Here is a 16,553-nt window from a genome sequence, read left to right on the forward strand (position 1 = left end):
CAGCTCCTTCATTGGTTTTGTTTACTGCACAGTGGGAGAGAAGTATCCGTCAACAGGAAGCTCAGAAATCAATCAATTTTTTATGAGCATACTGATTTTATTCTTTGGATAAAATAAGATTAACTTTATTGATCAGCAGAGGGGAAATTAGGTTGTAAGAGCAGCACAAAGAGAAGCAAAAGAATAAATAATAAGGTAAAAAAATAAAACTAAACTATTTATATAAGATCAAACAGAGGCAAAATCTGTAATGTAAAAGTAGAAGGAGTTAATAGGAGCAGAGTCTGTGTGCAGCAGACTGATATGATTAATTAAATAAATAAATAATCTAGTGTTTGTTTAGATCAGCTATTTTCAATCTTGGGGTCCCGACCCCAATTGGGGTCGCGAGATGATTTCTGGGGGTCGTCAAATCATTTTGGAAGTCAGCTCTGTCTCCACTGTGTTAAAGTGTTCATGTATTTTTGTCTTTTTGGTCATTTAATGTCTTTTTGCCCATTTTGTGGGTTTTTTTTTTGTCATTTTGTGTCTTTTTTTTGTCATTTTGTTTCTTTTTTTGGTCATTTTGTGGTCAATTTGAGTCCTTTTGAGTCCTGAGTCCCTTTTGCTTAATTTTATGTAATTTTTTAATTTGATTCTTTTTTGGGTAATTCTGTGTCTTTTCTGACAAATCCCAAATTAGCAAGTTACTACTTCACAAGGAGTCTCTGGCTTGAAGCTGACTATAACAAAAAAATATATAAATGCACAGACAGAGAGATGTTTTAGTTGTTGTCTGCTTCATTATTTGTCCAAAATTCGTCGTATCAACTGAGTTCGTCTGATCTGAACTGTGAGATTGTGTTCAGTGAGGGGGGGTCGCCGACAACATGCATGTTAAATTGGGGGTCGCGACTCAAAAAGGTTGAGAACTCCTGGTTTAGATCACATCTCTAGTTTAATACAAAGTGATGCAGAATTCAGAAAATATTAACACCATGTGGTATAATTATAGTATATAATAATATAACAATGATGGCATGAACACACTAAATACTCAAAACCTGCTGAGATTTAATGTGAGTGAATCTGGACACAGCTGCTGTGTGTCACACCTTTGTTCATTATTCCATTTTTATGAAGGTTTTCTCTGCTTTTCTGTCCTTTATTTGAAAGTTCACACACTAAGCACCAGCAGAAACCACCGCAGAGACGAAAGGATAAAACAGGCAGGAAACAAACCAGGGACAAGCAGCTCGTGCTGCTGCTGCAGGGCTCCGGATCACCTCCCATCAAATATTAAGTCCTGTTCCACTGCTGACAATTTTAAATCAAACTTTAAGGTCCAGCTTTTTATTTCAGTCTGAGGCTGCCCAGTGGCTTTCTGAAGTCCTCTCTTAACTCATTTTTCATGACTTCTCTTTTAATCTGTAGTTTTATTCCGTTTTTATTGCTTCAACTTGGATTTTATCCTGCAAGTTGTTTTCCATTTGATTTAGTTTTTATCTTGTTAAAGCCTTTGTATCTGTTCCCGTTATTTTTAAATACATCATGTAAATAAAGTGACATGACACTTTGTTAGCCTGTAGTTCTTGGTGTTGTGTTCAGGTACTCATGTTACTATTCATGGTATTAATAAACAATCCACTAAGGCTGACTAATGCTACCTATAGCAGAAGACTTTGAAAATATTTGGAAAAGACTCCCGGAAAAATATCAGCTCACAACAACAAGACAACAACTAGATTCTTTTACCATTTTTTTTTTTTACATGTTATGCCTCTTTTTTTTGGTCATTTTGTGTCTTTTTATGGTAATTTTGTTTCCCTTTTTGGATCATTTGTCTTTTTCTAGTCATTTTGTATCCGTCTTTCGACATTTAGAGTCTTTGTTGGTCATTTTGTTTCTCTTTGTAGTCATTTTGGGGTTTTTTTTGGTCTTTTTTTGGTCAATTTGTGTCTTTGTTGGCCAGTTTTGATTTAGTTTTTACCTTGTTAGTTATTTTTCTTCTCTCTATTACTGTGGTTTGTATTATTGCTTTTTGTACCTTTTACATCATGTTTGCATGTACTGAGGTGGATCAAGCCTTTTTGTATTTATTCCCGTCCTTTTTAAATATACTATGAATATAAAGTAACTTGACACTTTCTGAGCCTGTAGTTCCTGGTGTTGTGTTCAGGTGCTCATGCTATTATTCATGTTATTTTGTACGAGGAGAGTGGGGCTGCAGGACAATAAGTGCACTCTGTAACACAGTATAATGTAATGTATCACAGCTGCACCATAAACTGAAGCTACGCCAAAGACAGACGGACAGATAAAAATTTAGAGTTTCTCATTAAGCCCAACAGCTAACTGCATCATGACAGCAGCCAAATTATCTCTAAAAATAAGACAAAACTAGGACTCATAAACATCTAAACAAATCTAAATATATACTCAGTCACGCCTGAAGACCTACAGCACACTGATAGTACAGTACAAGTAAAGTAGATATGATAATAATGATAATGATGAATTATTAGTACGGCAAGATTTACACTTTCTCTCATATCTCACCGGCCCCTGTATTCTTTCATTATAATTTAATGACTTTGCCTATCAATATGTTCCTAATGACTTCATAAACTGGTTTCTAGTTTTAATTGGTGGTTTTTCAACAACACCCACGAGTACGCAGTCCCACCTATGCAGTTTTAAATAGACCAAATGGAATAAATAGATAAAAAGTTTGCCATGGGTTTCTAATTAATATTTCACAAAGTATCAGGGAAAAATAGGCACTCTCTTATTTTGAAGGAGACAGATACAAATATAAAAATGTTGTTATATTTAATCAACCTTTATTTTAATAGAGGCTCATACTGAAACCAAGGTCTCCATCTAGTTTTATTACTGAAAGATAAATAAGTTGCGGGTTTATTTTAGATTTTCTATATTTGGGTCAAAATGCCCCCGGTTGATTTCACAGTGTAAATGTAACTCAAATAAAGTTTCCTTGAAATGAAAAACTAACCGATACAAGATTCACGGGTGGTAAAAAAACAACAAACAAACAAACAAACAAACAAAAGTTTAAGTATGAATGTGGATTGGAGTTGGAGTAAAAACTGCAATTTGTATTAAAAAAAGGATATTTCATTTTACACAACAGGCAAATTCACTGCATCACTCAAATAAAATATATATTTTTTTAATTACATAAATAATAAAGAAATAAGAAACGTTTTGCTATGATAGTTGTTTCTTACATTAGTTTAATCTTAAGTCCTTGTATGTTAACCCTTTATCAGGCGAATAACTACATTTGGTAACTTCAGTGGATATCAAAATGGGGTCGAGAAAAAAGTTTCAAATTTACTAGATTAAAGTGGCATATCTACAAGAAAAAAGTCTCAGATTTAAGAGATTTAAAGTGGTGAATCTGTGAGAAAAGTTGTTTTTTTCCCCACTTCTTTCTCATAAATTCTCATAAACTTTTTTCCACGCAGATTTGCTACTTTAAATCTCTTAAATCTGCGACTTTTTTTCTTGTAGATCTGCCACTTTAATTTAGTAAATTTGCTACTTTTTTCTCTAAATATTTTTATTTTGGATACTCGCTGAAATTACCAAATATGGTTCTTCGCCTGATAAAGGGTTAAATGTGTTGATAGGATGAGGAGACATTAGCGGTCCAAAATAATACACTTATACTTGTTACATCTTTCTTTGTAGCTGCAAGAATATGTATTTATTCATCCTCATTTAAAGAACAACACACAAATGTAAAAGTGATAAACAATCCACTAAGGAGACTAACAAGTACAGGACAGGACCAGCTCCTGGTGTAGGTCAGGTTTATTATATCTCTTGTGTGATTCTGTGTCCTTCTTGGTCGATTTATTTGGTCATTTTGTGTCCTTTTTTGTGGATTTTTTTAAATGTCTTTTTTTGGTAATTGTGTGTCATTTTTGGGGGAATTTGTGTGTTCTTTGGTCATTTTGTTTCTCTTTGTAGTCATTTTGTGTCTTTTTGGTCATTTTGTGTCTTTTTTCTGGATTTTTTTAATGTCTTTTTTTGGTAATTGAGTGTCTTCTTTTGGTCATTTATGATTTTTCTGGTCATCTTGTTTCTCTTTGTAGTCATTTTGTGTCTTTTCTGGATATTTTGTGTCTCTTTTTGGGGGAATTTGTGTGTTCTTTTGTCATTTTGTGTCCGTTTTGGTCATTTTGTGTCTTTTTTAAAAATCATTTTCTTCCTCTTTGCAGAACGAATGTGGATTGAATTTAGGATAAAAGCTGGAATTTCTATTAAAGAAAAGTAGATTCTACAAAATGACAAAATGATAAACAATCCACCAGGGCCAACTAACAGATCCAGGACAGGAGGTCAGGTTTCTCATATCTCAGGTCACTACAGTGAAATTAATAAACCGTGCAGCGAGCACAGAGTCAGGACTTACTCGTTGACTATCTTGATGCCCAGCGAGCGAGCCGAGCCGATGATGCATTTGACGACGTACTCGAGGGAGGCGTCCCTCTTCTTAAAGCAGTCATCCTCGGCTTTCACCCGGGCGATCTCATACACCGCCCTCACTGACACCATTCCTGCTGTCTCGTGGCCTTTACACACACAAAAGAGAATAAAGAGGGTGTGAATAAATAAGACATAACAATTCAGTGAGCAGACAAAGAACAAAAACGAAAAAGAGTTCACAAAAGAGGATAAAGTGGTGCGTGCATGTGTGTGTGTATGTAGAGGTGGTATTAGGAGTCAACAGCTGAAATGAGACAGGAGGAAGCTTGCAGCATAAAAGGTGGAAATCCATAATTCTCTTTTCTTAACACAGCACCTTTGCTACTTCCTTCCTCTGCTGCAGCTCCCCCGCATGTCATGAATATAACATCAATCAGAGCAAAGCTCAAAAAAGAGCCCAGGGAGAGACGTGTGTCCGTTACAGGATGGGCTCAGCAGGAGAAGATTGGAGAGAGAGCAGATGTATCAGTGCATCAGCAGCTCACCTGTCTTGCCGGCCCCCTTCGCGATGCCCGCTGCTTGCTTGAGGAAGTAGGACACGGTGGGCATGCCGATCTTCAGGTCATAGGTCCGGTCAGGCTGAGGAGACACAATAATCAAAACGACGATCAGAAACGGGCCTGTAAAACGTTCTTTTTTCACACGTATTTATTAATTTGCCTGTTCATTAAGCTCCTCCTCCCTGAGCTGCTGTAGCTGCCAAGCTTTCTACTCTCACTCAGCTCGTACAGACACAGAGCTCAACGTGTCGTATGATTATTTTAGCAGCTTAGATGAAAAGATACCTTGACAAGCTCAATACTGTCGGTCCATCTCAGGATCTCTTCTCCTCACCTTCCTTGTCTTCTTCTTTGATATTTACAACTATTGGATAGAATCACCAGATGAATCATCATTTAACCTCACAAAGCTCGTCATTAAGCTGAAACCTCTGCAGTTAGTCTGGCTAAACAAGAACAATGCCCGCTGCACACGGAGGTATACAGTGGACGGATCCCACAGTTTGCCCATTCTGCCTGCTGATGCCTCACATCTCACTGTCTGTATCTATTGGCAGACCTCTGGCTCAGACAGGCAGAAGGCTCACCAGGAGCAAGACACACAGGCTTTGTGCTGGTGTTTGTTTCTTGCAGTCTGATCTTTTGTATTTGTAGATTCTGTGCCTTTTTGGGTCGTTTTGTGGCTATTATGGGTCTCTTTGCCATCATTTTGTGTCTTTTTTGGCCATTATGTGTCTCTTAGTATCTGTACTGATTTTGTGTCCTTTTGGGTCGATTTATTTGGAAATTTTCTGGACCTCTTAGTCGTCATTTTGTGTCTTTGTTTGCCATTTTGTTTCTCTTTGTAGTCATTTTTAGTCTTTTTTTGTCTCTCTGGTCTTTGTGGTAATTACATTTCTTCGCCTCCAGTATGAATCTCTTCGAGTGACATCTCCACAGGGCCTGTACTTGGTCCATTCGCTCCTGAATCGGCTTCAAGGTTTTGTCTTTTGGTTTGGCCCTTTATAAACTGCTTCAATGGAAAAGCATTGCTCGGCAACAGCTTCCTTTCAGCTGATGCCGATCACAAACTGTAACAGTAAAATAAACAACGACACGATTGAAATGTTTATGTTTACAACTGTGAAATGGTCTAAAAACACCCTGTTAGTACAGCAGCTTCAGCAGCTTCAAGGCGTTTTTCTTTTTTCTAGCAGACGGACTTGACAAAGAGGCTCCTTCAGCACAACGTCAATGAAGAGCTTTCTTCACCAGACGTGGGTGGAGTAATTGTGTTCCTTCTGTGCACTTTACAGTGATTACAGTGACAGATTTACAATCAAAATCCATTCTAATTTCTAAAACAATGAGCACGTGATTTTGCAGCGTTTGAGAGAAACCAACTCAATGAAAAATGAGAATGAAATGAAAACAGTTTTTATCAGCTGCTGCAAGTTAAATTAGCTAGCTGTACGAGGTTGAAAACGCCACTCTGGCTGAGTTATTTTTTTAAAGGACTGTCTGTAAAAAGGTTTCTTAAACATCCACTTGATAGCTACTTAATGTAATGTTCAAAGCCTTTTCCATGCTAATGTGTTTGGCAGCTGTTTAGCCGTCTAGTGGGATGTTGGCTAGGGTTCTGTTTTTAGATTAGGATAGGCAAAACAAACCTTTAACAACCTCCAAACCCTTGAGAATGCTGATTATCACTCTCACTACTTCACCACATGGAGAAACCCAAAGCCTGACTGCCCTGAACACTAATCAGATGGTCAATTCAACAATTTTACTGTCCAACATGATGCTTCAGAGTCACCACATTTCCAGGAATATAACTCTGGTGAAGAAATACTACATTTAATTTCTTGGTTTTGATTTAAGGAATGCATTCATTTCTTTTTTTGGCCCCGTAATGCCCCAAAGATGACCCTTCGATATTTTGTTACTGAGTATTTGTTGGATGTAAACTTCTCCTAATGTGATTAAACCTCATTATTCCCAGAAAATACTGAAATGTGTCCTCTGAGTCTTCATTAGTAGCTACAGCACTGCCCCACAATACTGTATCCCACTTTATGACTCTTGATAATTATTAAAATTAATAGAACTGAGTAGAAGCACAGACACGAGTCATTAAGTTTTCCTGTATATCTAATACGGTTTTCAAACATCCTCTAATTAAAATTCAAAACTGAAATATCAACATACTGTAGCTTGGACCTTGTACTCCTGAGAGGATGAATCCCCCCCAAAAGAAATTCAAAGCACAGTGCTTCGTTAAACTGCAAAAAAAGTGAAGAAGCCTTTATAATTGAGGCTCCATGATTAAAGCGGAGACCAACACGTATCGACTGCTGTCTAGCTCTTCATTGAAGCAGCGCCTGGAGTTTTGGAGGGAATCCTTCCCTCTCATGTCTACAGCTACACGTGAATCAGGAGTTACTGCTTTTATCTCAGATTGAAGTAGAACTTTTTTTTCTTGACTTAGCAAAAAGGCAGTAATTACGCAGAGTGCAGAACTGAGAAAAATGACTTTAAAGTTACCCTGTCATCTAGCCTAAGTAGTTGTAGGTAGATTACTAGACATGTGGCTGTTTTGTACCCCAATTGGGGTAGCGAGATGATTTCTGGGGGTCGTCAAATCATTTTGGTTTGTTGTTAATGTGTTTTAGTCTTTTTGGTCGTATCAACTGAGTTTGTCTTATCTGAACTGTGAGATTGTGTTCAGTGAGACAACATGCATGTTAAATTGGGGGTCGCGACTCAAAAAGGTTGAGAACTCCTGCTATAGGTGAGGTTGTGCTGGAAGTAATGACACCAAAATAGCCTGGTAAACATAATTAAGTGGCTTTTACGTGAAAATTGAAAAGTATTCAAAATGTATTCAAACAGCCCAACAGGGGTTTAACTGCTGAGTTGAATGTGTTAGCAAACACCCAGAAGATACGGAGGAATATCAGAATTCTCTTGTATTTGTGTTTCTGTTTACCAGATGAATGAAAGTCCAATATTCACTCCCGTTAGCGGTTATTGGTTTCCACCAACGCCTGAGAAAATACCTCACCAGTTACCTGCTAACTGCCTGTCTGCTGTTTGGAGCTGGAGAAGTTCTTTTTTTTTACAGTTTTTTCATTTTTTGCTGCTGCAGCTTGAAACAGTGCTGATGAGAGCACTGAGAGTGAACCAAAACAGTAAAAAAATTCTGTCGTAAAACCCCAGAAAGGAGCTGAAAGAGGGTGTGACGCTTCGCAGAGCTGAGAGCTGCAGATCTGTTTGATAATTCTGAAGCTTTAAAGAAGATGAAACGCGACAAACGACTTAAACACTGACGCGACCCAGACTTTGCATGCTTACATTATTTTATCTTCCCCCCTTTGCGTGTTCAACTGTGTGCTGCAGCACATCTGCTCTCCAGCCTCATTTGCTCGCCCTTTCCATCCTCCCCTCAGGACCAGAACAAAAATAATCTCCTCAGCCTCACCGAGTTATTCTGACCCTTTTCTTTTAATTTACATTCATTCTCTGGCTGAAGATCTTTATTTACTAAAAACTGACACAAAGACGCAATCGATAAATCATCTGAGAAAAGTTTACTTTGGATCATCTGTTATCTGTCACATAAATACATAAATAAATAAAAAACAAATACGGGGCAATAAACTGTGGGCTGAGCTGAGAAGATACCACAGAGCAGGTGATTTGTCATCAGAGTCGAGTTATCTAACAGTGACCTTTTGACAAAGGGAACAGGATTTTTCTCCATCTATGTGGAAGCGATTGGTTGCAAAAGGTCCGATGAGTCGCTGAAATGTTCTTCTCCATTTTAAAAGATGAAACGCAAACATTTACTGCACTGAGCTCCTCATGACAGGCACAGTGAGGAAAAAGGAAAACACAAATGGGGAGAGAAGAGGGGAGTGTTAGTGTGGGAACAGTTGAGGGAGTAGTAAAAAGCTCTAAAAAGCTTTCATGCCAGGCTGTTAGATGAGAGGAGATGAGCTTAGCTTAGCATAAAGACTGAAAACAAAGGGAGATAGCTAGCCTGGCTGTCCAAAGTTAAAGAAGAACTTTTTCTGTATTTTCTGTTCACAAACTGCTGATCTACTGGGATTTTACCCAGTATACCTCGGTTAAGTCATGGTCACCTAACATATATATATATATATTAAAAAAAAAATAAAAAAAAGTGCTTCCTTTTTTCTCTTCTTTTTTTCTTCTTTAACATATAGCACTCCTGTAGCAATGACAGTTAGCTCTTAAAGTTATGTACTTACTTGATTCCTGTGGTTTATGTCTAGTACCATCAGGTTGAATGCACTTATTGTAAGTCGCTTTGGACAAAAGCGTCAGCTAAATGACATGTAATGTAATGTAATTTTCACGCACAACCATCTCTAGGGTTTACAGAGAACGTCCGGAAAAAAGAGAAAATGAGCCAAAATGCCTCGTTGATGCCAGAGGTCAGAGGAGAATGGCCAGACTGGTTGGAGATGATAATAAGGCAACAATAACTCAAATAACCACTCGTTAAAACTAAGGTGTGCAGAAGACGCACCGGCCACTTTATTAGGTACACACATCACCGAATAAAGTGGCAACTGAGTGTATAGATAGGGTCTGGGCGATATATCGATATAAAAAATATATATTGATATATTTTTAATGTCGTATGGAATTAGACCATATCGCATATATCGATATAGTTGAAAAAAAAAAAGTTTTATATATAAATGCTGCTTTTACTCGGGTTTGTCATATTTAGTTCTTTTGTGATGTTTGTTATTCTTTTCTCATATAAATATATTTATTTCAGAAAAAGATTGGCCTATTTTATTTCATAGGCTATTTTTATTTAAGATATTTTTTTATTTAAATGTGCACTTTATAGAGCTTTGATTAAAAAAAAAAGGTAGTCCTGTTCTACAGTATTTATGTTCACTCAAATAAATGGTTTCAATAAAACTACTTGTGACAGGTCATATTTGGCTTTGACTGTACATTTGCTCCCACTTTGCGATAAAGATATCTGGATATATATCGTATATCAATATTCAGCGTAAATATATTGGGATATGACTTTTGGTCCATATCGCCCAGCCCTGTTACAATATCAGATGTTCATATCAACTGTGGCCAAAGTTTTGAATAATGCCGTAAACAATTTCAAAAGTAATGCCTGTGAGGCAAAAACCTCTAGTTTCCCACTGTTTTTCCAAATTTTTTGCATAGTACTCTCTGCGACAGCTCATGACGGATTTCTATACACAATATGTTCATCTGCTCCAGGCACACCACTACAGCATTTACAATACATTCACTGCTACATGCAATTAAATGCTAAATTCAGTGAATCTCGGCTGCTGTTGTTGATTTCTCCCCAATTTTGGATCACATTTTTGCTGGAACATGCTCAAATTGTACAAATCTCTATTTACTTAAGACTTGTTGCATTTGTATTTTATATTGTTGCTGTATATTTAGTGTGTTTTTCTTTCTTTTTTAAATTTACATACTTATCTCTATTTCTCATACAGCAGCAACTGTAACAAAAGCAATTCCCCCGGGGATCAATAATGTATTTCTGATTCTGAATTGTTTAGTTTTTGGTGTCAAAGCTTTTATTTGTCATTTTTCACTCCAGAAAGTGCTGCTAGTCCTTCCATTGCTACATGTTGCTACATCCTTACATCATGGAAACCTGTAATTTCTGGTCGCCAATGCTGTTAAGTTTTCCCCCAATTCCAGATCAGATTCAGATTCATCAGAAAGTGCCGCTTTACTCCATTACAGTCATTTCACACCTTCAATGCCGGTGGTACAGAGACGGTGAGAATCAAAGCATGGATGCAGAAGACCTGGAATCGCTAACCAATCAGAGCAGGGCTTTTCAGGAGGGGGGCTTATAAAGACAGGTGCTACACCGGAGCGTTTTAGACAGGTGGACAGAGGTGCAGCAGCATCAGCAGAATGAGAAAATAAGTGGGTTTTTTTAACATTGAAGCATGTAAACATGTTTTACTAGAAACCCAAAATACTATAGTATAAACCTGAACATGAGCCTTATATGTTCCCTTTAAGTAGAATCTGGCTCACAGAAGCTCTTTGAATCAAGTTGCTATATGTCGTTTGCTTTTATCTGTATCCAAACATAAACTGTTGCCTGGCAACACGTTTGACGACAAGACACCAGGAGGTCACTGCACCTAGCAACTGTTTGCCAAGAAATAGTTGCAAACGGCCATTGGCATTTAGTGAGTGAACACAGCTGCACAGAGCTGCTGGCAGAGCTGCAGACTCTCAGTCCTGTCACATGTTTGTGGATTCAACAAATTAGATACATTATGTTGATTAGTGAGGTGCAGGTCGGCTGATTATTTTAAAACTCTTGACGGAGCCAGGCTTGCAGTTTCTCCCCGTTTCCCATCTTTACGCTGTTGTAATTACCCCCCAGCTCTTTATCCTTACTACACACATTATCCTTTCATCTAACTCGCAGCAAGGAAGTGAATAAAAGGATTTTCCAACATGTCAAACTCTTCCTATAAAGCGAGATGAAAGGCTCCCTGGGATGCGTTACTGACAAGCCTGAGGTGAAAGTTGGCATCTGAGAAACATTCGTGTCAGAGGCTGAAACATGTTGCATGCACACATTAAATATACATACAGAAGAGCGAAGAGAACAAGCACAACGCTGAGAAGCTCCAGCAGGTGGCAGTGATGTGCAGCAGCGAGGCCCCACGTGTGCTGCCAGGGCTTGTTGCTGCATATTGCATGTCAAAATAAATTCACGCCTTTTAAAAGGATTAGGCTTCCCCTCCTTCCATCACAAACCTCATTACAACACGCATTTATTCAGCCCGAAAGGACGTAAACTCCAGATTTGAAACAACACACAAAGAGGTGGGAGGGGGACCGTGACGAGTCGAACAATATGTGGTTGTGTAAAATAAAATCTACAAGCTCATAACACCTCTTTTCTGAGTAATTCACGTTTCTTGCATGCACTTAATGCTTCTTGACTCCAACTTCCTCTGGGCATTGCTTCATTAATGAATGCAAATGGAAAGGCTTACTTCTGTGGTGGAGTATGAATAATGGAAGTGCTCTGGTAATGTTATGCAGCTTGTGAAATTAACCACAATCGTGGGAGGGAGGGGTGCAAAGTGTAAAGGGTCAGGGATGGGTTAGAGGGACCCACAGCGAGCCCCGTATGGACGCACCTTCACATGGATCTTGACTGGGAGAGGGATGCCCTCCTTCATATCCTTGGTTTTCTCATTGAAGTCCTTGCAGAACTGCCCGATGGGGATTCCTCTCTGGAAGGGAAAAAGAAGGATATAAACATGGAAAAATGAAGTGGATTGCTTTAAAATGCATGAGAAGTCTGGGATCGCCGACATTCAGCTGAACGTCACTCATGTCACACACTGTGTTGCCAGAATACAGATGCCTGGGCTGCTGTCACTCAATCAGTCACAAACTTCACAGAGGTCTCACTATATTTGCACACATGAGAGGTTCAGCGATCGGGCGTGTGGCGGCTTATACATGTGCCGTAACATTTTGATGGAGACAATTTCACATTTTAGATATTCTTGTTATATTCACACTGAGATGCCTCGGTGTGTGTGTGTGTGTGGCCTCTCTGTTGTGCCACGTAGTGTTTGTGTGTGTGTATGTGTGTGTCACTCGAGCTATGACTGAATGCATGTTGGTGCTCAGAGCCAGAGAAACCCAGTGATGAATGAGCCTCCCATTTTCCAGCTCCTGCAAGGCCAACCAGAGCGAAAGCAAAATGGATGGGTGACATTAAGTCAACACTCGGCCAACGCTGCTCCATTGCACCATTCCTCTTTGGAGCTGAATTCAGAGGCAAAGACTAATAAAGAATCTAATTATTACTGCTGGAATTTATACTGACCTTCACCCGCCATTCTTCCCAAAGGCAACACACTGATTGAAATGTTCATTTCAGAAATGAGGGGAAGAAAAAAAAGGGTTTTTATTCAGTTTAATGGACTTACGAGCTTCTATTGCTCCACGACAGAGCGCAGCACAGCCCTCAGATTCGAATAATGGATCTGATGAAAAGTCAGTCATCCTGAGACATTCTCCAATGACAGCACGGGGAAGACATTTATTTGAACTTAACGGAGCAGAAAGTTCTCTGAACATCATCTCTACTAAAGGATTTGAAAGCACCTGATGAATGCTAATCAGCTGCTTCATCTGCCCGACCCCGTCACTTCATTTGGGTCTGAAACGCCACTCATTACTCACTGGGGCTTCTACGCATCGGCTAGCACAATAACAACAAGCTGATTGAAATTTCAACATCACACGAGTCGAAGGCAGGTTATTGTTTCAGAGCTGATGGGTTCTATTTGAATTACAATATGCTATTAATGAAATGAAATGCAGCTACGTCCCTGGAGCCCTCGCTAGGCTGTACCTTCCCTCCCCTCCCATGCTTATTAATAGTAATCCCATGTCAACCTCACTACCTTCTATCCATGCCCTTCCCTCCCTCCGTCTCCCATAAAACAACATAGCAAGGGTAAACAAACGGGGAGGGAGCACTGAAGGAAAGTCTAATTAAATATGGATTAGTATAAAGGCTGTGATGTTGCGTGCGAGTCAAAGCAAACCCCCGGGCTCTGCCTCACACATTCAGCTCCCATTCCTTCCTTTTCTGTTCAGCCCATGTCGGATAATGATCTCTCCCACCGACTCAGATGGCCCTTTCAAGCCACACAATGCCATGAAAGGGCCTCCCTGACCAGCCGGAGATAATGCCTGATGCTTCTAAAATGTGCTTAAGCACGGACGGCGAGACATTATGCAGACAGAGGAGCGGCCGTTCTAAAGATAGACCGCGGCAAAGACTTCACACGGCCTCCCTGACCAGATAGTCCTTCACTGATATAAGAAAGAGCTTGAACACATATTTAAAAAAAGGGATAAAGAGTGGCAAATAAGAGGATGGGACCTACTTGGGGACTGCAGACAGAATGCCCTGAGCTCTGCCCACGTTTCAGTATGCACCAGAGACAGGTAATCATATTTTAATTAAGCTGTTCCACAGGAGTCTGGGCACCCCATCCTCTGAAGATGGCATGGTGAGGAAGTTTTATTTTGCCCTCGGGCTATTTAATAGTTTAACTGCAGTAATTACAGCGATGGAGCTATGTTGGTAATTGCGAACACTGTCTTTAAATGTGGCTGGCTGGCCATGAAAGCAAGGTTCAAGGTTGGCTCGTCCAACTTCGCATGACATTTATCAGAGAGCGAGAACTGGAACAGTAACATTCATGCCCCGGCCAAATCGCGAACCCCGCTCACTGCATCTGAGCATCTAATCATCCTCGAGTCCGAGCCGCTGGATAAATCCTCTCTCTTCCACCATGACTGATTAGAGCCGGGCGCTCTCCAGTATAAAATGGCTGCAGCCTATCACCCGAGGCGGGGCCTTCCATGCCGGCTGTGGGCGAGGACATTCAGCCGCACATCTTCAAAGACTTCTGAGATCCTGGGCACCGGGATTAAACGCTAATCTACGAAGATATTTCTCGCCGTCAAATCCAGCAGCGACAGTGGTGAGTAATTGCTACATGATCCATTCAAGATCAGCGCGGCAGAGTCTTATTGCTCATAATTATGGGAGCAATTAGGCATTTGCAATTAAAATCTGGGAAGTGTCCATTTGATTTGACCCTTCCACCATATTCTCTGCAGTCTTTTTTGACACTCCTTCCGTGTTAATGTGATTGGCCTTTCAGCTTCACTAACTCTTTTTAACAAGATGTAGCACTGGTGTGGCAGGATGGTGTGTGTGTGTGTGTGTGTGTGTGTGTGTGTGTATGTATGGAGGGGAGGAGAGACAGGAAGGGGAAAAGAGAGAGACAGCTGAGGTGTATTAAAGTTGTCAGAATGTGGCCAGTGATCGTCGTGGTCAATATTTGAACAATGAGAAGGGGTTTGTTTAACCGAGGTGAACAACGTGAGAGGAGACGGGTAAAGGGAAAGGCCGCAGGAGGTCCTCATGAATATGGGCGAGTGTGTGTGTATGTTTATGTATGAATACTTCGGCCTCATTTCAATCTGACAAGACTATCTGTTGAAGACTGGATATGTGTGCATATTAAGCTGCCAGGGACTGCTGATGGTGAGGAAGTGTTCACTGTGTGTGGTCGCAGGTGTTTCTGCATCTGAGAGAACAGGAGGGGGAAAATGAGGGAGCAGGAGGAGTAGGAGGAGAGGATGGGAAGGAGGGAGATGAGAAAGAGAGGGCGAGTAGGTCAAGAGAAGTATTGTGCTTATGGGAGCGTGGCAAACACGGAGATAAAGGACACAGGCGCAGGATAAGGCCTTGGGGCAAGAGGCAGGATTAATTGCCCCTGGCACGCAAGGCCACCTGATAAATTGCCCCGGGCCGAACGACACAGTGGAGGGCTGCGATACGGGGACGAAGGTGTTACAATGGAGAGAGGCTGGTGGGAGGCGAGGTTAATTAAACTCTTCAGTGTGAAACACTCTCATTCATTACCTTCATTACCTTGTTCATTTAATCTGCTTCGCTGTTGGCATTTTATCACATTCAGCCCCATTGTAGCGTCATACAGCTGATTAGGTTTCATGTTGAACCCCTCAGCTGCAGAGGGGGAAACTGAGAGGCTGAACAGCAGGTCAGTTTAGGTCCAACAGACACAGATGCACACGGCAAAACAACACAAAATAAATTGAGTTCACGCTGGACATGCATTTTGCTTGATTTTCCACCCTTGAATCAGTGGATTAGTTTTAAAAGTGGAAAATGAAAACGATTTTCACCCCCGGTCTCCAGTGAACTGTGATGAGACCAATATACAGGCCTGCATAAAGGAGCCGAGCAGCCTGCTCACATGGGCATGAGTGAAGAACTGACGGAGCGGACCAAATTTAGGGACTTGTCTCTTGAGAAAACCTAAACAAGCCAAAACTTCTTAGTGTTTTGGCTGCCTGGATCTTTTCTTAAAATAGAGGCAGCCTTCACTTGTTCTACCTGGCACAAGAAAAAATAATTTTCTGTTTGAAGGCACGGTGAAAGCAAACACGCAAGCAAGCAAAGGGTGGAACAAAATGGATTGCATCACGACAAAACATCCCATTTTCAACTCCATTAGGTCCCCCTCACAGTCCTGACAGTGTTGTGCTTTTTGCCACTTCACATGATTAATCACGTGTGGAGGCTGCAGCAGAAACACAGGAGCCTGAACTGCAGGCAGCTGAGGCTCCACGCTGGAGATGTCTGAAAAATCACAAGACACGCTGACAAGTGGAGGAGAGACACACAAAGAGAGAGCGCAGGGGTTGGAATAAAGTCAGACTGCAACAACTGATAGCTACGGTTTGACAAAGCTCAAGTTGTCTTTGCAGAACATTCAGAAAGATAATAGTGGAATTTGCACACTAAAAAAGGTAGTTTCAAAAGGGAACTCCGCCGATTTTACACATCAAAGTCTGTTTACAGGTCTCGGGAAGGACGTCTGCATGTGTATTTGAACAAAGTTGTATAAAGACGTTTGTGGCTCCAGAGGG

The 16,553-nt window shown here is 40.4% G+C and overlaps 1 protein-coding gene across 1 annotated transcript in view; it reads right to left on the bottom strand.

Annotated features, from left to right (window-relative positions):
- Positions 1-16,553, bottom strand: part of mrpl11 (mitochondrial ribosomal protein L11) — a 53,130-nt gene that overhangs the window by 2,566 nt on the left and 34,011 nt on the right. Inside the window, exons 3-5 of the mRNA XM_059345987.1 lie at positions 12,197-12,292; positions 4,983-5,076; positions 4,424-4,583 (exon numbers count right to left, since the gene is read on the bottom strand). Of these exons, the coding sequence (XP_059201970.1) occupies positions 4,424-4,583; positions 4,983-5,076; positions 12,197-12,292 (350 nt within the window). The remainder of the gene's footprint in view (positions 1-4,423; positions 4,584-4,982; positions 5,077-12,196; positions 12,293-16,553) is intronic.

Source organism: Centropristis striata, chromosome 12 (assembly GCF_030273125.1).
Source record: "Centropristis striata isolate RG_2023a ecotype Rhode Island chromosome 12, C.striata_1.0, whole genome shotgun sequence".
NCBI classification, from domain to species: Eukaryota; Metazoa; Chordata; class Actinopteri; order Perciformes; family Serranidae; genus Centropristis; species Centropristis striata.